Source organism: Chroicocephalus ridibundus, chromosome Z, assembly GCF_963924245.1.
Source record: "Chroicocephalus ridibundus chromosome Z, bChrRid1.1, whole genome shotgun sequence".
Lineage (NCBI taxonomy): Eukaryota > Metazoa > Chordata > Aves > Charadriiformes > Laridae > Chroicocephalus > Chroicocephalus ridibundus.
Genome location: NC_086316.1, coordinates 70,243,040 through 70,265,152, shown reverse-complemented (window position 1 = coordinate 70,265,152; position 22,113 = coordinate 70,243,040). Strand labels below are relative to the sequence as shown.

The following is a 22,113-nucleotide window of genomic DNA, read 5'->3' as shown; positions in this document are numbered from 1 at the left end:
TTCAGAGAACAGGCATGTTATACATAACTAGTTTTTGCAGCTATGACTTCATGGAGCCTTTTATATGACAAACTGATATTTTAAAAGACTTCTTTGAAAGTTTATTCTTAAAATACTTAAAAGAGCACTGGATCTACAGGTTGTGATCATAATTTAATAACATTATCCCCATGTGTAACTCCCCCCCTATTCACTCACACCAGCTGTTGCAAAATTTACCCTGAATGTTACCATTCTGTAAACTGAGTCTTGCAAAGACTGCTCAGTGTGAATTCTTTAATGGTATGAACAGTTCCATGGAGCTGGTAGGATATTTTTGCAAGTAAAAATATGTGGCTAAGCACAGGATTAGGACAGTGGCGTACCTTTCTGTCCTCTCTCAGAAGGCAGATTTAATAAGTCCAATTCTCAGGCCATAACTTGACGTTTCCTACATTGAAAATAGTTGAATAGGTTATTAAGTAAAGATAATTATTTTTCAGTGCAGCAGGCAGACATTTTTCTGTATGATGTTCTTAGTTGTAGCTTGTACTGAAGTATTTTCTTTCCTATTCCAGGGTGTCACTTTAACAGCGGCTATTGGAGGTGCTGACATGCCTGTAGTTATTACTGTCCTGAACAGTTACTCTGGATGGGCTTTGTGTGCTGAGGGCTTCCTACTGAACAACAACTTGCTGACCATTGTTGGTGCGCTCATTGGCTCCTCCGGGGCCATCCTCTCTTACATCATGTGTGTGGTAAGAAGTCAGCAGAAATTGTGCTTGTTTTCCAAGTAATGACAAACCTTATTCATCACGTTTGCTAGGAAGATAAGAATCGGAAGACCAAACCGCTAGATGTTTAGTGACTAGAAAATTCACTTTGGTTTGGAGAGGTATGTCCTTCAAAACTGAGGACAGCCTTTGCATTGAGTTGGGCATTGAGGGTTTGAACGTGGGCTCAAATCAGTATGATTACTTGACCTCAACTGTGGAGTTTTTTGTTTTTTGGTTTTGTTTTGTTTTGTCGTGTCTCTCTGCAGTATTGTTAAGTTTAAGCTAAATTTAAAATTGTTAGCAGGAGATACTTTTAAGTAGTGAGTTCCTCCAAAAAAAAAAAGGTTTGGTTTGATTCTCTAGTAATAGGAAGTTTGATTTTTGGAGTATCGGAAAGCGTGCTTTCTTCAGAGCAGCTACTTTGAAGTACCAAAGGGTGGCAGCAGACTTGCATTAGTGTATTGCTGATGCTAACGTCTGTGTCAAAACAAACTTGAGCTTCAACGCTGCGTGGAAGTCATTGCATTATTAGTAATGGTCTCCTTTTCTCTGGAACGTTTGTACAGAAGTCTGTTGTTTTCCTTTGTCTCTCTCTTTTTTTTTTTCTTTTTTTTTTTTTCTCAAAGACGGAGAGGTAATGACTTAAAACTGTTCACAGTACAACACCTGCCAACTGCCTGATTCTCTATTGTGTAATTCTGTTTCACTTCTGCTCTTGTGTTCTTGTCTGATAAATGTTGCTGTTCTCCTGTCCTGATGTTTTCCTATAGTCAGCCCTGGCTGTTGTCTGTTCCTTCATCTCTGCTGATATATAGTATTGGTACCAAGTTAGGAAGGTTCAGTATCATTAATTTTCATCTCTCTTGAGGAATAATTTCAGAAAAGCTTAAAAAAGTATTTTTGTGCAGCTTCATGGAGGTGAGTTCAAATGAACAATCCCAGGTATGAATTTTAAAGAATCATGTTCTTTCTTGAACATTTTGTAGCTCCTTATCAAAATGAAATCAGATAATGTGGCTCATGGGGCATCTTTTTTTATATATAAATATATATGTATATATATTTGTATATAGGCAACAATTTAGTCCATACCAGTAGAAAGAAGATGTGTATGGACAACACAGGGATGAAAAGTATGTTCTCTAAAGATCAGATTCTTGTAAGTCTTGATGAAAATATGATCTGTTGGGTACGTATTTACCAGTAGGCATAGTCACTCTATACGTTCGTTTTTCTTTTACTGTTCCTTTCCTTTTTTATTTCCTTTTTCATTGCTAGATCCTCTAGGCACTCACAGAGTTCTGAGTTGGGTGGGACTTTGAGCAGTGTGGTCTAGTGGAAGGTATCCCTGCCCATGGAAAGGGGGTTGGAACTAGATGATCTTTAAGGTCCCTTACAACTCTGTTCTATGATTCTGTGATATTTGCATCTGTTGGTTGGAGGTATCTAGGTAAATAGGAAGCCTGGAGAAATAATCAGCAAAATAATTAGGCAGTGACAGAGTGCCTTTCCTCTATGTATTTCTCAAATTTCAGGAATTTAGTTTTTTGAGGTAGCATTCTAGAAATCTTGTGCTGCTTTACATAAGCTTAGACAATTAAAGTTGATTAGCCAGCAAAATTAAAATTATTTTGTATAGTTTCTGCACAATAAGCAGAATAACTTGTTTCTAGTGCAGCATTTTTTCTTTTGTGCTTTGCTTCCTTTAATGGAAATCATTACTTTTGGAAGCATTGTTATAATCAGGGGATTCAGTATCATTGTCTTGAAGCTGCATTTCAGGAGCAAACATGCTCAAGAGTTTGAATAAACTCTGCTTTAGGCTGTTGCAACCTGTGCTAATGAAGCAACAGCTCCCCCTCCCGCCCCCACAAAATATGACTTCCATCCAGAGCAGTATATTTATTGAAGCTTATCTAGTACAGATGAGGTGTTTGTAGAAACATCTTAATGGTTGAAACCTCCTTTTTACAACATTTCCAATTACTTTTTGTGATAAAACTGTAGCTTAATCACCCAAAGCCTATCCAGATAATCTCTTAAAGCTTGAGTTCATAAAATTGTCCAACATGTATTCAGATAACTACTTAGTTTTTACGCTCCTGTCTGCTTGGATTTCAACCCATCCCTGTTTTGTGCCTATTAGTAGGGTGAGTTAAGGACAAAGAATTTAACCTGAAAACAAAAAAGCAAAGGCCTGTACTGTTTACTCATCCTGTGAATTGTGGCTTCTTTTAAAATACTAACACCAAGTGTGTTCTTCAGATTGTATTACTGTGTCTTTCTGCCGTTTTTTTTGCAGAGTGAGTACTTGATGATTGCAACTGTAGTATTAGAATCGGTATGCTTACGGATGGGGAAAACCCTTCAGGTAGAAGAGGAACCATTACTTGGGGTGATGAAACAGAGCAAGAGAAAGGACAAATTGTGTTAATTTTATAAACTGTATGCCGGCCCATCACCTGTACTAGCTGTGCGGTTTCTGTCAGCAGAGTGGAAGGACTTGGAGTTGTCAGGGATCAAAGGTTGGGTTATCCCTGGGCTGTAAGCTTCTGGCCAGTATCAGCTGTGTACGCACAGCAGAGGGGGCTTTTTGCTAGTAATTGGGTTATCTATGAATGGTGAAGCCTCACTTTATTCATTATTCATTATGTGGTCTGTGGTGGTAAAGAAGGTGAAAGAGGCTTTAGAAGAATTTTCACATGGTCCCTGTGCTGAGTGGGTCTTAGCTGCATGGTTTAGTTGTTTGTTGATGAGGTCTTGGCTCATCTTGAAGCCTTCTGTACCACGCCCTTCTTTGCCAGACTTCCCTCCTCTTTTCTTGGCTCTTCGGTGCAGAACTAGGCAATGTGCTTCAGTCTCATGCTTGCTTTGTGTGGATTCTCAGACTTGTAGTAATATCTGAACTTTATTTTTTCCTTTGGCCTGGTCTTAGTTTTGTCTTTTGGTTTAGCTATGCATAGACAGTGCTTTACTGCTTGTAAGCTTAGCGTGCACAACATTTGAAGAGGGTATTCTGTGTCAGCTGTCTTACCTGACACTTAACTGCTGTAATAGACTAAGTAGTCTGTTTTCCTGTTCGAAAGTTTAATATTGTGATACATGGCAAAGGCAGTGTGTTCTTTGGTGGCATGAACTAGTGTCTACTGCAGACTGTAGAAAGATGCTGATTTCGCTGCATTTGTGTACGCCTTCCTTACAGTATCTGAAACAGGGATGTTTTATCAGGATAAACAAAAGTTCTTCTAACACCTTCTCTGTGCTTGTTTGTTAGATTATGAGTTTCACAGAATGGCCTACCTTCTCAGGCTGCAGCAAAAAACCTGTGGAGTTACATGATTTGAAATATAAGTGGAAAACGGACACTTGGAAGGATACTTTTGTGTGGGTGTTTCCTCTCCCTTGTATCTGTGCCTTTCCATTATTTTTGGTTTCTGAGCTAGCATAGCAGATGTATGACACACATGTTTAATTAAAGAAGCAATTTATCCTGTTCCTTTCCTGCTTCTAAAGTTTTGTTTACTGCAGTTACAAGTTTTGCCTACTTCCAGATATTGCCAGATATTGCTTTGGGACCACACTCACAAGGAGACATGCCAGTGAGCATTTAGCCAGTGGCTTTTCCTGGCTATGTATCTACAGAGCTGAATTTTCAGGATGTGTTCTCTTAAAGCTCCTAGTTTAAGATCTCTTGTTCCCCTTTGGTGCTCATCCAGTAAGTTAATAGCCCCCTTCAGTTCATTACAATTTGTTTTGAGTTAGCATTTGGTTAGTTTTGTGTGGCTGCCTAGCTTTGTTGTGTTCTTTCCTGTCTGTGCTTCTGTACTACCACTAAGAGCTACGTGCTTTCCATGTGGTCATATAGCAGTTCTGTGCTTACATGTTTAATTGCTCAAGAATTTAAGAAAGTATCTTGCAAAAATTTTGTGTGTGTATGTATGTTAAAATATTTAAAAACTCTTTCATCAAATATGCATTCATTTATATCCCTCCCCTTGAAGAACAGAAAGAGACCAGTATTTGCTGTTCGTGTTGTTTTGTTCTTTTCTTGGGGTAATGTTGATGCTGTCTCATTGCATGTGTAATGTAATGTGTTAGAAGCTGATGTTTGGATATTGTTGTGTTGATCTAAGTCTCTTTTAAGGATCCTATTTTAAGAAGTTTTGAGTTGTAAGCAGGCAAAACCAGCAGATAAAGACTATTGTCAGGAAGGCTTTAATATTTTCAGAAGTTTTCTTTGTGGACATCTGCTCTCCTCTATTTTTGGATTTCATCTTTAACTAATCAAAAACCTCTTGTCTTTCAGGCTATGAACCGCTCCCTCGCAAATGTGATTTTAGGGGGCTATGGCACCACATCAACAGCTGGTGGGAAGCCCATGGAAATTACTGGAACCCACACAGAAATCAATGTGGACAACGCCATTGAAATGATAAAGGAAGCCAATAATATTATTATTACTCCAGGTAAGACACTCTTGGCTTATACAGCAAGATGTTCACAGGATGTATTATTAAAAAAAACCACCACAAACAAATAAAAACAAAACCCCCAAACAAAACAAAAAAACTGGAGTGTGTCAAATATCGGCTGAGTCTGTGGGATCTGTTTTTGTTCCCAGGTTGGTCATCATTCCTCTATGTAGGCATGTATGCCACTTTATTTTTCCTTGTGTGTATCTCTTCAAACCTTGTTCTATTTATTTAGATTTTACATTCTTCAGGGCAAAGACTATCTTTTGTGAACTATGTTTACAGATAATTTTGTGTGCGCCTATTGTGGTGTGAGTTTCCAAGCACTACCACAGTACCAGCGGTACCAATTACAAAATATCTGTCTTAATTTACTGAAAGAGAGGATTTTGTTTACACTTCTCATCTACTTGCTCAATTATGCATTGTTTTAAAAAGCAGAAAAACATCTGAAACTTAGTATACAATAAATACTGGAATTAAAGTAGAAAAAAACCCTGAAAACAAAACCCCTGAGTTGTCTGAAGCTATTATGTTGGCTGTAGGCTCATATGGTTCAATAGTGCGTTCCCCGTTAGGTGAGATCAGGTACATAGCAGCTCAAGACTCGTTTTCCTTCAACTGAATGGCATAGCTATTGTTTTAAGTTTATTTTAGTGTTAGAATGAGAAGAATACTGAAAAATAGTCATCTTTCATTTTGTTTCAACTTAAATGAAAACATCAGTTAGGTAGGGGTCTAATTGGGGAAGTTACCTTTGTTTCCAATAAAGCTTGCAAACATCTTCAGGGAGTTTGCCTCTTGCCCCTGTGATCAAACCTTGAGGACACCATTAATAATTTATACTCTCAGTTTTCTTCCATGGAATTATTGCTCTGATTAATTAATTCAGAGAGAAAGACTGAAAAGATTATTTGCTGCTAAAAGCTACGTTCAGCTACTAGATTTGCATTAGGCAAATCCAAAATTTTGTTGAGGGTAACAGTGGTGAAGTAACCTGATAGTAGCCTCTCTATCAATTTTTTAATGCACCTGTCTGAAACATCCTTTTCTGACAGAGAAAGAAACATGTATTTTTGTGAAGCTGACATAAGTTATATGTGTAGTTTGACTGGTTAAATGACTGTGCTGTTAGTGGTCAGGAGAAGTTAGTCCCATGCTCTCTTTTGGTCAAGAGACCAAAAAGAAGAGATGAATTACAGCGGCCAGGCTGGGAATATATGAGTATCTGATGTATGCATGTGCATTTTGTTTGTTTGTTTATTTTTGAGAGCTTCTGTTTGTGTGAAAGGTACACTTACTGTCTGTAACTGTTCTGTCTGCACTGAAACAGAAAAATAGCTTAAAATTTGGAAATTCTTTCAGGTTATGGTTTGTGTGCAGCAAAAGCTCAGTACCCCATAGCTGATCTGGTGAAGATGTTGAGAGAACAAGGGAAAAATGTCAGGTAGGTATTTTCCTTGATGAAAACTATTACAGTTTGGGTTTGTAGTGTGTGTGGTTTTTTTGTGTCCCCCCCCGCCCTTCTATTACAGTCCCTTATAAGTCTTTGTTTTGGTTTAATTTTTCTTTCAGCAGTCTCTGTCAGAAATACTACCTGGAGAAATGCTCTACTCTTACTAACGTATAGCTGAATGTCTAGATATTTCATTCTTTAGTGTAAAAGATCCCTTACTCCCTTACATGCTTCTTAAATTTGGGTTTTGGAAGTTGTCCCAGCCATTGCAGAATAATTTTTTGTTGATTTGGTTTTATTTTGTTTGGTGTCACACTGAAGTTCAATTAAAAAGAATGGCTTTAAAACTTAGTAGTTCTTATTGTAGCCACCAAATCTTACTTCTTTGAAAGGTAAGTTAGCTCCTTTAGATACATATGCTCTGCTTTTGGATATCATAGCATCTTTCTACAAAACAAGCAGTGAAGTTTTTTGTAAAATAAAATTTTAATGGGGCTTTTCATATTGTGTTCAAGAGAACAGTTAGCAGCCTTTTCTAAGGGTGGAGGTTGAACAGCTCTGTTGAACAGCAACCACTTTGTGGAAATACCTTACTGTGAAGAGCAGCCACAACAGCTGACTTCAGTGCAGGGAGAATAGTTTTTCTTTATGCTTATAGTCAGTGGGAGAGAACAAGGGCCTAACTTCAGTGCTTTGAATTGCCTTCTAGAGAAACCTCCGTTAAGGGGGATTGTTTACTAGGCTAAAATAGCTTTAATATTTTATTTTTTTTAAGTCCTAATTTCCAGTGGAAATGGACCGCTCTGATTGGGGAATAGTTAAAGGGGTGTGATGGGGATAGCTGAGGCTCCTAGACCGGAAATGATCTGCAGCGTTAAGAAGTGTTTGTGGGGTTAGCCTGATACAAAGTGGAAGAGTAGATCAGGTAGCAGCCTCTGCACCAAGAACGTGGGACTCAGGAGCTCCTATTTTTGGACTGATGTGCTGCATACTGTGCCTCTGTTAAAAGTAGATCTTCTGTCTGTTACATTCCTTGAAGTCCTCCTAAGTCAATCCATGTGATCTTATGTTAACAGGAGGACTTTAGCTTCCACAGGATATACTGCCTCTTTTATCTTTGCCTCTTCCAAGTAGTAGGGGTGTAGTATCTTCTCTCACACCATACTTCAAAGGTTTCTACAGTCTTATTTGTTTGGAAAGTAGGCAGTAGCAGAAGTCTGAGGAAGTAAACTGCTGTTACTGTTTTAATGTAACCTGAATCTTCGCAGAATTGCAGGTTAGCTAAAGTTAAAGAGATCTCTGGAGATTGTCTAGTTCAGCCATCCCCCTTGCTCAAACCAGAGTCAACTGGAGCAGGTTGCTTAGGATCTTGTCCAGTTGGGTTTTGAATATCTGGTCTCCAGAGATGGAGACTTGACAGCCTCTCTGAGCAGTCTGTTCCAATGTTCAGTCACCCTTAGAGTAGAGCAGGTTTTTCCTGTATTTCAGTTTGGGACCGTTGCCTCTTGTGTGCTCACTGGATGCCACTGAGAAGAATCTGGCTTTGTCTTCTTCACTCCCATCCATCAGTATTTATTCATAGTGGTATAGAGCCTTTTCTTCTGCAGGCTGAAGAATCCCAGCTCTCAGCTTCTCCTCTTGTGACAGATACTCCAATCTGTTAAGGAACTTAGACCTATTCTTCCTGGGTTCCCGTAAGTTTCTGCAATTACAAGCAAGACATTAGAGTTCTTTGAGACTTGCGTGGAAGGATTATTGGAGTGCGTGCAGCCAGTCTCGTGGATTTATTCTGCTGGAGTGCTGCTCCAAAGAGCAGAGATAATTCTTAGGTGCCAGTATTGGCCTCAAGTCCTTCCTTCTTCAGTTTTTCATAGACCTAAAAATATTGAAAGTACTGGCAAGCTAACATCATGCCTGCCTTGCTGATTGTTTCGGAAACTAATTGTGGTAACTTGATATTTTAAATTTAGTCAAGGCTCGGTTTTCATTTGAAACAAGATATTTGGGCAGATGCTGGCTAGCCAGACTCATTCCCTGATTTCCTTGTGTTTATTTCAAGTAGATGGGAACTTTACTTTGGAATCAGTATTCTAGCAATTAGTGTTTTTTGGGTTTGTTTTTCTTCCACTATTTTTCCAAGCTTATTGAAAAGTTGCATGTAAGTTTTTGCAGTGTTTTACAGCATGTATTGTGATGGATAACACCAGGGTTGGTGTAGGGTTTAGCAGCAATTACTTACTAGTATTTACTCAGAATGTTGCAATTTTGCATATAAAATTGCTTCATTAAATGTATTTATTCATGCGTAAATGAGAAATGAGGGTATGTGCTGGTCTGTCTGCTTCCTGGAGTAGTTCTCTTCACACCTTATACTTAGCAGAAACTCTGTGTGTGTCCAAATTGCATTAAAAATTTTGAAGACCCCTTAGTTGTGCAACAAAAGAGCCTTTCTTGGCTAATGCGATGACAGTGTCGCGTGCTTTTGGCTTTCCTTTCAGCGCTTCTGGGGAGCCAGCTTTATTTTTTATCAGCCTTGGTGAAATAAAAAATTATTGGTTTTGCCTTTTATGTTGGCTTTGCAGGGGAGAAATGTGAATGAATCCTTGAAATAACTGGCTTATATTTGAAATGAGTCAATTTCAGGAAGGGATCGCTGCAGTGGTTACCTAGTATTTTAATGAAATAAATCTGTATTTACAGTTTGTGGTAATTCAGGCCTTTCATCACTTTGCGGAGCTCCCACGGTGTTCATTGAGTGCAGCTGCTGTCCCTCTGGTTTCAGTAGGCCTGGAGTGCCTCGGGACCCTAGTATGCTCACCATCCAGATGTAGTGACACTCTCACACATCCGCTGTGGAGGGGTGCCAGCATGGACATACGATTGTCATAAATTTGTAATGCCCATACTGTGCCAAGAAAAATTGCGTCTGTCATATGGCCTTTCTTTGCTCCGTGGTTCACGATTGATCCAGAGGAGCTGCTGTTTTCATTTACTTTGCCTATAGCCATAACATTCTTAGTGAAGAGCGCAGATTATATAACAAGATGCATAACCTTTGACTAGGGTTTAAATTTGGAAATACGGAAGAGTTTGGAAACTTCAGACTGTTTTAGTTATTAAATTGCATAGCTAACATCATCGCTTAGTTGAGATGGTCTTGCAGCAGATCACATCTTTAATGCATTATTAGGATCACATAGAGGGCTGGATATTGCTGAGCCTTCATTATAGCTTTCCCTTGCTATGAAGGGGTAAAACAACAAAACTTTTCATAGGCTAAATCCTGTAGTCCCCAGAAGCCATTGGCCTTGGAGAGGAAATGCTTGGTCTACAATTGGTGTCATATTTGTGCAAAGTTACAACCGAGTAAATTGTTGAAAGTTCTCGTCTTACTGAAGTTCTTCGACCACAGGCTGTGTTGTTTGAAGGCCCCTAGTTGTGAAATTCTGATTTCTTCTATACAATTTAGTTATATTCTACAGTAATTCTGTGTATAGATATATAATTATTCTATAGAATTATAGTACAGTTAAACTGTATACATTCTCATACATGCATAGGTAATTGATGCTGTCTATGTCCATATCAAGTTAACTGTCTTAGCTTTCGCCATAGTATGACTTCCCTAAGACTTTTTCTGTCCACGTGTTTTGCTTTCCTGCATAGTAAGAAATTTTTGATAAGGAAAAAGTATTGCAAAGTAAAAGGACCCTTAAAATTGTGCTTTGTGTAGACTTTCTAAACCTAACTTATAATTAAACATGGTGGTTTTCTGGTAACTCTCGTAGTTGAGAGAAATGCTGATTACTTCTTTAACAGTGTTTCAAATCAGTTGATAATACATTAGTGTTTTGGTTTGGTGGTTTTTTTTTAACATAATTTTTATAGGTGGGTATCTCTAAGGACTTGGATTTCTGTCTTTTGATGCTGGAGAATCTAATTATTTTTGGGCACATGGAAACTATGGGTTTCTTACATTTTTGAAAATGTGATAGCATGAGTTTAATGTTGGGTCTACACTTTTGGATATTTATTGTTACCTCTATGTCTGGGCTCTAGTCAAATGTGTTTAGGGTTTTGTGTTTATCTTTTTTTTTTTTTCTCTCTCTTGTTCTCATTGCTTGTGAGTAACACAACATGTGGATGGGTACCACCTACGCATTTATCTATGACTTAATAAATAAAACTGATTAACTTGAATTATTTAATTACTTCAATTTACAATCATCATTCTCGGTTGCTCTATGAGAAAATATAGAAAAATTTTAAAGGATGAGCTGTTAAGGTGCTGTCCCAACAGTTTTAGCATGCCGCATAGCTCAGGTGCGGATAAGATGGAGGTGGAAATTACTGTCACTGCTGAATGGCAGCATAAGAGCAACGTACATTGATGCAAGTTTCTAGGAAGCTGAAGTATGCTTACTAGGAACACACTAAGTGTGTACATGTGTGTCAGTTCTCAATTTGTTTCTTATAGTCAAATTAACTGTCTGCCTTCTGAATCATTAATGCTGCAGATGTGGTAGCTCAAGTGCCGTATCAATGTAGCTACAGTGAGCTAGCAAACCTTGCTGTACCTGATCCACTTCTGGAAGGATGCAGCTGTAGCTGTATGCTCCTGGGTGTGTATTGTAGGGATGCCGTTAGTTCCCTGTAGGTCATCTCAGCTCTGGGTGACCTTACTAGGTCAGTTCATGATGCTTTGTGGAGGCAGGCTCTTCTGTCTTCCCTGCAGTTGTGAGGGTTATTGGGTTGAGCTAAGGCCCATGCCATGCATTTAGATCTTGCCCCTGCTGTGATAAACCATAGTGCCTGGAAATAGTACCAACCCTCACATAAGTATGCTTAATTTAACTAATTTAATTCAGTTAAATTTAAACTGACCTGACCCCAGCAGAGCTGCTGAGCTTAGTCCATGCTGAAGTACTGTTTCTGGGGAGGTGGTGTTGCCTCAAGCATGACACCAGGCCTAAGCTAGCTATGTGCTTTGATGCTAGTAATCTACCTAGTCATCTGTAACGTGTGATGGGAGCATTATACTGTGATACTTGCAGGTCCTGCTACACTGCAACTGTTGTTATATGGCAGGATTAAAGCTGTGGAATATCTGAGTGGTGCACTTCTCAGTTCATCTAGGGATGTTTTGGTGTTGTGGTTTTTTTCTTCCTCTTACCTTGAATAACAGATTGTCTGTGCTGGAAACAGAGGTGGAGAAGTGTCAAAACACAAATAAAGTGAATGGATTGGGGGGAAGAAGAGGTGAGGCAAAACCCTGGGGCAAATTGTTCTCTGTATATACAGCATCTGAAGTGTTGAGTAAGCTAAATTAAGCACCAGCCAGATGTTACTTACTTACATCACTCTGTCCAGCTTTGGCATAATGACAGGAATCCTATCTTTATGTGGATGAAGTGATCTTGAAACACTTCTGTGTTGGGTTAGGTAGGTGCTAGCTCTTTCAGTATTGATTAAAAGAATATTATCTATCCAGTTGTAATAAAGACAGATGCTGACTTTATGAACTGTATTAAAAGTAACTTCAATTCTGAGATTTTTCAGTAATTTTTCATGCAGTAGTTGTCTTTTCATGCTACTATAATAAACATCATATTACTTTAAGTAACTTCCCCCCCTTCCCTCCCTGAATTTAAGTGCTTTTTATGCTGAAAATGCTATCTTAATTTTAAAACAAAATGTTGCACTCCTTGTATTACAAGAAAAGGTTAAAATATTAACTAATTTTTGATTATGCTGTATTGTCTTTTTAAAGCTAAAAAGTATCCAAAAGAGGCTGATTAAAAGGCCGAATGTCCTTGCCTGATACTCATGCTGTTAAGGTGTGAAGTCTTAGTAACAAGGAGGTGTATGCTCTCTTCAGTGTATCTGACAGTTGGAGGTGATAAGCAAGCCCCATGTTACGTGGTCAGAGTAAAGAGAAAAAAATTCCTGGTGGATTCTGCATTTCAGTGAGCTACCAGGATAATGTTTCAAGTCAGACACAGCATGATTGTGAACCTCTCTTAAGGGTAAAGTATATGCAGACTGAAAACTTAATGTCATGTAAACAGAAAGTCAAAAAGAGCGTGAGATTTCTGCTTGATTTAAAAACAAACCAACCAACACGAGGGAGTTCCTTCATAACTGATATTAAAAGCATATCAAAGAAACTTATCAATTTTTCACTTTAAAACATTTCTACCATAAAACTTGTCTCTCTCTTAAAATCATTCGTGTTTTGAATTTTTGAATATGAATGAGGTTCATATTTTGAACAGCTGGGAGAGCATATGTGACAAAAATGTTTCTGCTGTAATGCACATAGCTTTGAAGAACTGGTGCTGTTTTGAGTCAGGAGAAGATACATAGCTCTTACTAGGTGTGCTGGGAGCCGTCAAGGATTTTAGCTATCTTTTATATGCTTACCTGAATTCTGCTTTCAATTGGACAGGCTAATTTTACTCCAGATATATGTAGATCGTATCTTGTGAAATAGTGAAAACCTTAGAGGCAAGTATTTTTAATGATTTTTTTTTTTGACACACTTGCACATCCAGTTTCAAGAGGTACTGGCAGGCTACTGTCATATTTGGTTAACAGGCTCTTAGAAGCAGACTTCTGGGAGTCACTTCAATATTTGTCCAAAAAGCTTTTGTATGAGCAACTTTCTCAAACTTTGTGAATACGCAGTATGTGGTTTCAAGCAGTCTGTCAGAAGTCTCTAACTACTGATGGTTGATGCCATAACTCTTCCTGAACGAAGATAATTTGTCCCTTTCTTTTCTTCTTTCTTTGCTTCTTGCCAGGAATAGTGAAGTCAAAGGTGAAATTCATTCCCTTGGCAGCTTAAGTTCTGGCTTTCCAGCGCTTGAATAAGATTGTGTATGTATATAGTATTTAATAGAAACCTCACGACTATTTTGTTTTGTGTATTGCCAAAACAGCTTTGGTCAGAAAGGCGCTCAAATAATTTTATTAGAAACAAAAGAGAATTTTGTTGGAAAATCTATTTTCACTGCCAGAGGAGTGATGGGTTTTCTCAAGTGTACTTCAGAATAAGAGTTCTCCTACTGTACTGCAAGTGATTGAATTTGGTATACTTTAGGACTAGCTGCAGTACTACACATGGCTTATATTACTGAGTGATGTGAAACGTAAGCTGTTAATATTTTGTCCTGTGTATTTGCTCTCCTTTTTTTTAATTCTGGGTATTATACTTTGCAACAGAATCCCAAATGTTTACTAGCTGAATAAATCTATTCTCCTTGTTTCTTTAAACGAATTCCATTTAAAGCTAGCTTTTATCCTGCTGTTTGACCAAGAGCTTAAAAATGTCTTGTATCTAGTATTACATGGATTAATCATACGTCCTTAATTTTGTTTCTGGAGTTCCAATTGTCTCATCTTTGTGTTGTCTTAATGTTGTCTTGCTGATGGAGTGCTCAGTTGCCCTTTTAAGGATGTATTTGTACAAATGTTAAATTCATAAGTGGCCTGTGTTGATTGGACTGTGACTTGTGGACCATCACTGATGTGTTATCCACTTGCGTTGCAGTGGAGTTGAAAATAGAAATCTGTGACAATCCCTCTGTCATGGCAAGTTGATTTATCAGTCGTTCCATCCTTTCTGAAGAATTCTGAAGTCCTTTTATTGCAGTCCTGACTCACTTGGATTTCTGCTCAGAAATTTATGTTCAGAAATCCAATAATTTAGTTTTCTCTTGGTATTTTCTGTCCCTTCCAAAGTGCATGTAGGTTTCCTTATTAAACACTTAACTTCAGCTATATAACCATTCATCTGAGGCATTTCTGGTGTGCTTGAGTCAGCATTACATTTGGCGATAGCTCCAGAGGTGGAGAGACATAAAATGCACTGGACAGTAGATGCTGATCCGACTAGTTTATTCAGGGCCAGCAGATGAGCAGAAGAGTACAATCTGCTTCTAACCAAAATATGTCTTTGGGGATCGCAGCTAAACCAGTTTTAACATCTCCATTCTGAATTTTGTCAGGTTTTTACTCTTAGAGAACTGTATGCATGCCTTAACACCCCCCCATCACCACCCTGTGTGACTGTCTGAATTTTTAGTAACTTATAAGCAGTGTGTTTTCTCTGAGTTGGTTTTGAGCTATTCTGAAAACATTTCTTAAATTGTTTTGCTTGAACTGGCATAGGTTCTTAGCTCTCTGCCTTCTCACTCCCCACCTTTTCTATTTTTTTTTTTCCCCTCTGGAAATCAGTCATGAGAAGAAAGTGGTATGTTAACCTAATTCAAAAAAGCAGTGTCTTCTGCTTCAAGTAGAGTCCCTACTAATTTTTCTATTGGAGTGCTAGACTATGATTAATGATGCACACTCTAGAGATACCCGAGTCAATAAGGTCATTTGCCAAGGGCGTTTCTAGGTCTCAGAGTGGTTTTGCTTCCAGAAGGCTGCACAGTCTTTGGCCTTTTCATGAAAAGTATTATGTTGTGGCCAGTTCACTTACTCTGTGCATTCACTTTTCAATGATATAAGGGACCTGCAAAGCATATTAATGTGGGTGGTGGTTTTGCAGCAAAAAGGCTTATTCATAAAAAACCAAAGGTATTTGTCACGAGTTTTTAAATATGATACTGCTTGGAAGGTGGATGTGAATGCTTGCTGTGTGTAATATCGCTCAGGCTGATGATTGTACCCAGACAAAATGTTAAAATAGTCCCATTACTTTCAAAAGTAATTTAAGAAAACTTGTTGATATAAACTCTTGCTGGGTGGAAAATTGGTCCATCTTGCAGTGATGTGTTCCCAGGCATTTCTGGGCACAAGTTCCTTCTGTGTTGTCACTAGAAGTGTCCAGCAGGCTCTCCAAAGCCACTGTGCAGATGCAACAACTTTCTGAACGAGTCGTCTTAAAAACGTACTCCACTCCTAGCTATTTTAGTTTTACTGGGAAATGAGCATGTTCTTTTGCATACCTGTAGTGTCAGTCATACTTTTAACTTTGCAGAAAAGGAACAGCTGCTCTCCAGGTGAAGAGTCAAACCTACAGTCCCTGTTCCCTTTCCCACCCACTCAGTTCCCTGCAGCACTGGAAAAGTAATTACAATATCGTTAAGGTTTAGCCATTTCTTTTTATTAATTCATATGTGTGCTTATACTTAACTTCTCTGCCTTGTAGGTCACAGGTGGCAATTTTACTGTATAAAACAGAGTGGTCAGTACTTATTAATGGGGTTGGACTTTCTTTCCTGTTAGGTTTGGTATTCACCCCGTGGCTGGCCGTATGCCCGGTCAGCTGAACGTACTCCTAGCTGAAGCTGGTGTTCCCTATGATATTGTACTGGAAATGGATGAGATCAATGAAGACTTCCCAGGTTAGTATGTGAGCTATAAGTTTCCAGTAGATTGGATTTGATCTTGTCAATTTTCATTTGTTTCTGTTTTTACATTGCCCAAGGATTTTAAAAATAGAAAATCTGATTCAGGCCGTTCGGTTTACCTTTGTGCCTCATTGTCGTACCATTGTAGAGGAAAAGAGGTCTTTCTCTTGCAATTTGAGTGCTCTCCCAGCTGATGGCAGGTGAGCACAGAGGAATACAAGAAATAGCCTGACTCAGAAGCAGAAAACTGAGAGGCGAAGAGTACAGATAGGTAAATCAAGGGGAAATATTGAATGCAGGAGTACAGAAAAAAGTAGATATTGAAGGGAGGTTAAATAGGCTTGTGAAACTTGTTTCCTCCAGAACCAAGTGAGCAGTTTGGGGTTTTTTTAATTGCTTGAAGCTGTGAAATAAATGACAAATGCTTTGTCTTTTTTATCACTGTTACTGTTCCATACAGGAAAACTACTGTTACTTTTTTAGGTCAAGTGTTGTGGATGACTTGACCCTGTTATGTCTTGCAAACTGGTATAGCATTGTACAAACAACTTCTTCCTTTCTTATATCTTTATTTAAAAATCAGAAAGTTGACGGTAAAAGGTTTTTTGAAAGAATATTCAAAGGAAAAGCCAGGCACAAAGAGATTTGAAGGTGATGATGCTATGTGTGTATGAAACTGCATTTAAATATCGTAGATTTAACTTTTGAGTGGTGGACTCATCTAATGAGTCCCTTGGAATGGGATTGTGGATGCTTGCAGTTTACTTTAGGTAGTTGGTAGCATTGCCTGGTAAGTTTGTAAAATATTTGTGAATGAAATCCCCATAAATGTTTGTAGAGTGCTTACGATAAGGGGTGGTTCTGCCTCTAAAGATCGGATTTAACATAAACATTAAAATTTTAGATATTTTTTCACCAGTTTTATTTTCTTTGTCTTGCTGCAGATACTGACTTGGTCCTTGTAATTGGTGCAAATGATACAGTTAATTCAGCAGCTCAGGAAGATCCGAACTCTATCATTGCTGGAATGCCTGTTCTTGAGGTCTGGAAGTCCAAACAGGTGAGATTAACAGAGTTGCATTAGCACCTACCTTAGGTAACATGCTTTTAAAAACATGGTTTATAGGATAAGCTAACGAGGTTCTCCTACCATTCTGATTTCCATGAGAAGCTTTTCTGCAAGGTGTCAAACAAAACAGTTAGTATTTTGGAAGTGTGATGCACTGTTTATAATTTTATAATAATCAGCAAGTGCTGTAGTGAGACTAATGATCATTGCAGTAGGAAAGACCAATGAAAATGCTTCTACTAAAAAATGTGATTAGAATAAATGATTTTCTGCTCACATCTGCAGACCTGAAGCATTTCTATACACATATCTGCTTGTTTAAGTTTATAGGTAGTTTGACTGACAACTTTAATATTGAGGTGAAAATACAAGAATGAATAATATGCTTAAATAAAAAAAACCAACCAAGCAATGACTGGCTGGGTAGAGTAGAGAGCTTAGTCTGTCCAGATTGAACTGACGGTTTAGTTACCTCACTAGTGTTGCTCTTTGAAAGCAGCATTGTCTGATGTAAACTACATATGCGTGAGTTGCCTTGATGTGAAATCTTTGATCTCTGGTTCTGAATCCAGTCATAGCCCATTCTTCTGTGGGTTAACCATTCAAGTACTTGGAATTGTAGGCATATACATTTATCAGTGTTTTGTGTGTAGCTATGTGTTGCAATTTGAGAAATAAATGTGTACATGGTTAAAGTTGGTAAAGCTTCACAGTTTCTCTGTGAAGGTGCCATGCTTAAGTAATTTGACATTTAATAGCTAAAACTGTCTGAAATTTATTTTAGGATTATTTTATTTTTAAATCCCATGTATAAAATTACACAGACTAATAGTACGTAAAAGTAGTAATGTGAACACTCATCTGAATTGCAGTGCTGTTAGGCAACTGGGTTCTTAAAATAGCTCAAAAATAAAATAGCCTCAGAAACCTTGTCACGGTTTCATCTGGGACAGAGTTGATTTTCTTAGTAGCAGCTGGTGTAGTGCTGTGTTCTGGGTTTGGGTTGAGAATGGTGTTGATGGCAAACCGGTGGTTTTGGTTGCTAAGCAGTCAAGGCCTTTTCTGCTCCTCACATTGCCTTGCCGGCCAGCAGGCTGCGAGTGCGCAAAAAAGTTGGGAGGAGGCACGGCTGGGACAGCTGACCCCAGCTGACCAAAGGGCTATTCCATGCCATATGACATCATGCTCAGTATATAAAGCTGGGTGAAGAAGAAGGAAGGGGGGACATTCCAAGTTAACAGCATTTGTATTCCCAAGTAACCATTAGGTGTGATGGAGCCCTGCTTTCCTGGAGATGGCTGAACACCTGCCTGCTGATGGGAAGCAGCGAGTGAATTCCTTGTTTTGCTTTGCTTGCGTGCAGGGTTTTTGCTTTACTTATTAAACCGTCTTTATCTCAACGCATGAGTTTTCTCACTCTTCTGATTCTCTCCCCCATCCCACTGGGGGAGAGTGAGTGAGCAGCTGCGTGGTCGTAGTTGCTGTCTGGGGTTAAACCGTGACAGTCCTTTTTGGTGTCAAATGTGTGGAGCCGAAAAGGACTGTCGTGGTTTAACTCCAGCCAGCAACTAGGACCACATAGTAACTCACTCGCTCCCCTTTCCCCCCAAGAAGGTTAAGGAGAAGAGGGAGAAAAGAAGGGCAAAGGGGGGAAAAAAACACTTGGGGGTTGAGATGAAGACAGATTAATAGAACAATAACAGAAAAGGAAACTAACCACAATAATAATAATAAAGGCAAAGAAATATACAAGACAAAAGTCATCCTCACTGCCCAGTGAATTGGTTGCCCAGCCTGACCTGAGCAGTGATCACAGATTCCCACCACCCCACCAACGCCCATTTATATGCTGAGCATGATGTCTATGGCACGGAATACTGCTATTGCCCATTCTGTCTGTGCTCCTTCTCAGCTTCTGTGGGAAGCTGGAAAAAGTCCTTGAATACTATAAACATCACCTAGCAACAGCTAAAACAGCATGCATTATTGACATTCCTTTCATACCAAATCTGAAATATAGCAGCCACTAAAAAGAAAATTAACTCTATCCGAGCTGAAACCAGGCCAACCTTCTATGTTGTAATCATCAGTGCCCATCTTGCTTTGGCTTATTACATGGAATAAAGTAAAAGCTTATGCATGTGTGGCGGCTGCAGTCTCTTCATCTGACATCTAATATTGTGGTTAACAATTAAATGTTTCTGAAACTGGTCTGGCTATCAATTTGTCAGCTATATTAAAATTTGAAATACAGTTTTGAAGCAGTAAGCTGTTTCGGCCCTATTTCGACCCTATTTCGGCCAGGGATCTCTCTTCCTCTCCCTTAGTTTGTGGAGGTTGTTTTTTTTGTTGTCTTTGTTTGAGGGGGAATGATGGTTGGTCTTTGCTCTTTCAAACATGAATTCTTTATGTGCAGGTCATTGTAATGAAGAGATCTTTGGGAGTTGGTTATGCAGCAGTGGACAATCCAATCTTCTACAAACCCAATACTGCCATGTTGTTGGGAGATGCTAAGAAGACTTGTGATGCCCTACAGGCCAAAGTCAGGGAGTCGTATCAAAGCTAAATACTGATTTATATTCCATTGATGATTGTGACTACAGTCATGTAAAACAAGAGTTAGAAGAATCTCTTACTTAATGCAGCCAACATTTCGGGAAGACTGCATTGACTCCTAGGAGATGTAGTTCACTCGGGGAATGTAGGCTTTTATGAGAGGGTGGGCACATTAGCCCTTCAAACTAAATCTCCCATGAGGCAATGCATTAAAAAATGAAAACATGCTTTTTAAGGTTAAGATTGAGCTGTTAGAAGCAGGGACTAATGACTCGTGGTCACCTTTAAGTAGTTATTGGCTTCTTCCTCCTAACTGTCTGTACTTCTGTCATGGAAATTCACTAAAAAAATACTGTGCCAAAGTTGCATTCTGTGTTATCAAAACTGTTCTTTGGCCAGTACGGAGAAAATAACTATTTATTTCATCAAATCTTAAATCAAAATTACAAACAGATGCAAATAGATGCTTACATGATTTGAGAGTCTAAACGTAATATTCTGTTAAATCTCTATAGAAAAATTGAACTGTTTCTTTTGTGGATTCTGTGGATGCTGTGAATCAAGAACATTTTAGGAAAGTCCTATAAAATACAGTTCCACTTTTTTGTAGTGCCCACTTATATTACGTAAAACAAAACACAGGATTTCAGGGACCTACCAAATGATCTTCAAGCCTGACAAGGAAATGTACACCTACTTGTACTGCTTAATCGTTTTAAGCAGCTGCTAAATTCTCCATCTTTTCCAGTTGTTGCCTTTTTGAGTGTCTGAGGAAAAATGTGGTCGAGTTCTGCACTGGCAAAACATCTGGATACCTGATCTGTTAGCAGAATTTGGACCATAGTGTTTCAGTTTTTGTTCACTTAAACTTTTAACTGTATTTGCTACTTTAAAATTTAGTGATGTTTTCTTAATTAACATTTTTATGATGCTGGAAAAGGCACTTCTGAACATTTTTAAGATTGCTGGAGTTTATTAGAATTTTTCTAAATAAATAAGCTATTGTTTGGACAGCACAGAAACATACCAAACTTAAAAAATCCAGTGTTTTGATTATTTGATTTCTTCCTAATCTAATTGAAAGCACTGTTAAATTCCCATAATAAGTTCAGCAAAGAATTAAATTAAATTATGACATAGATTGCTGTTTTGTTTTTATTATGTTAAGTGTTCTTGAGTGGAACTCAAATATTTGCTTAATAAAGTGAGTTTTACCATGTTTCCATGCTGATGTAGCAATTGTCCGTGGTGACAAAAGCTAATTAGAAATAGCTGTACTTGTGTTAAAGCATTCATATTGGGGATAAGAAACTATTATGAAGTAAGCCTTGAACTTAATCCATCTTGATTAATAGAACAAACATTCTTTATTACACCATGTATAGAGACCTCATAAAATATAGTATTTCTACTTAGCTACCTCTGTTTTTATGTGAACATCAGTTAAAACGCAGACTTTGAACAGGTAATGCATTAAGAAATGTAATGATGTATGAAAGAAGCTACCCTTTTTACAAATCTCTTTTATATAATTGAAATAAAAATTATCATGTAAGCATTAATATGTTGTACACTGCAGGAAAAGACTTGTAATTAAATTTTAATTTAAAACATTGCGGCAGCTATATTTGAATGTATCATGTATGGCCTCTTGATTTCATTGCATTCAGCTTTTCTTTTAGGCCTGCAAAAATAGGAGGGAAATGGGAGAAGGCAAAAGACAAGGAAATAATCCTCTCTCTCCCTCCCTCATAACTAAGCAAGAAAGGGGATTTGAAGGGATTTAACATCCTAAAATATTAACTTTTGCTTTGTCAAAGTTGAAGTATCTAACTGCGGTATGCAACATGTCTCTGCTTATAAGTAGCTAATGTCAGACTTAGCTTTTCTTAAAAAAAAAAACCAAAAAAATAACAAAACAAACCCCAGAACAAGGGGGAACGCTTCTTTTTTTTTTCCCCCCTCTTTGTATTTGGAAAAAACCCCATACTGTTACGTTGAATCAGAGGTACCAGTGTTATCTTTAAAACTATGCTTTACCATGGAACACCCGGTAATTGTTGAAGTGCTAATAAAAAGTCACTTATTTTTCTTTATCGATCACTGTCTCTTTTCTCTTCTGTTGTGTTTCCTGAGTAGGTAAGTAGTCTGAGATTCTGTCTGGGAGTTAGAAGATCAAAATACCACTAAGGGTATTGAGATTGAAGAATATAATGAAAAGGAATCAGTGAAAGATGCATATTTCTTTTCTTTTTTTAATTTGAATGGTTCTTTAAAATACTCATTCTAGGTATGACTGATGTCACCTGTCTGTAGCAACTTCACTATGAGCTTTTCTAGTAAATTAGGAGGGCTGGACAACTTCTGAGAACAGTTGATCCCAATATGTGTTGCCTTTTTGACTTAAACAAAACAAAACAAAAATGTAAGAACTAACTTGGCTGAG

General features: G+C 38.2%; 1 protein-coding gene across 2 annotated transcripts in view; it reads left to right on the top strand.

Moving 5' to 3' along the window:
* Positions 1–21,767, top strand: part of NNT (nicotinamide nucleotide transhydrogenase) — a 46,224-nt gene extending 24,457 nt beyond the window's left edge. For both annotated transcript variants that reach the window (XM_063320513.1, XM_063320514.1), the window contains exons 17-22: positions 558–737; positions 5,062–5,221; positions 6,593–6,674; positions 15,918–16,036; positions 16,987–17,102; positions 19,528–21,767. In XM_063320513.1, the coding sequence (XP_063176583.1) occupies positions 558–737; positions 5,062–5,221; positions 6,593–6,674; positions 15,918–16,036; positions 16,987–17,102; positions 19,528–19,677 (807 nt within the window). In that variant the 3' untranslated portion in view covers positions 19,678–21,767. The remainder of the gene's footprint in view (positions 1–557; positions 738–5,061; positions 5,222–6,592; positions 6,675–15,917; positions 16,037–16,986; positions 17,103–19,527) is intronic.
* Positions 21,768–22,113: the final 346 nt, after the last annotated feature.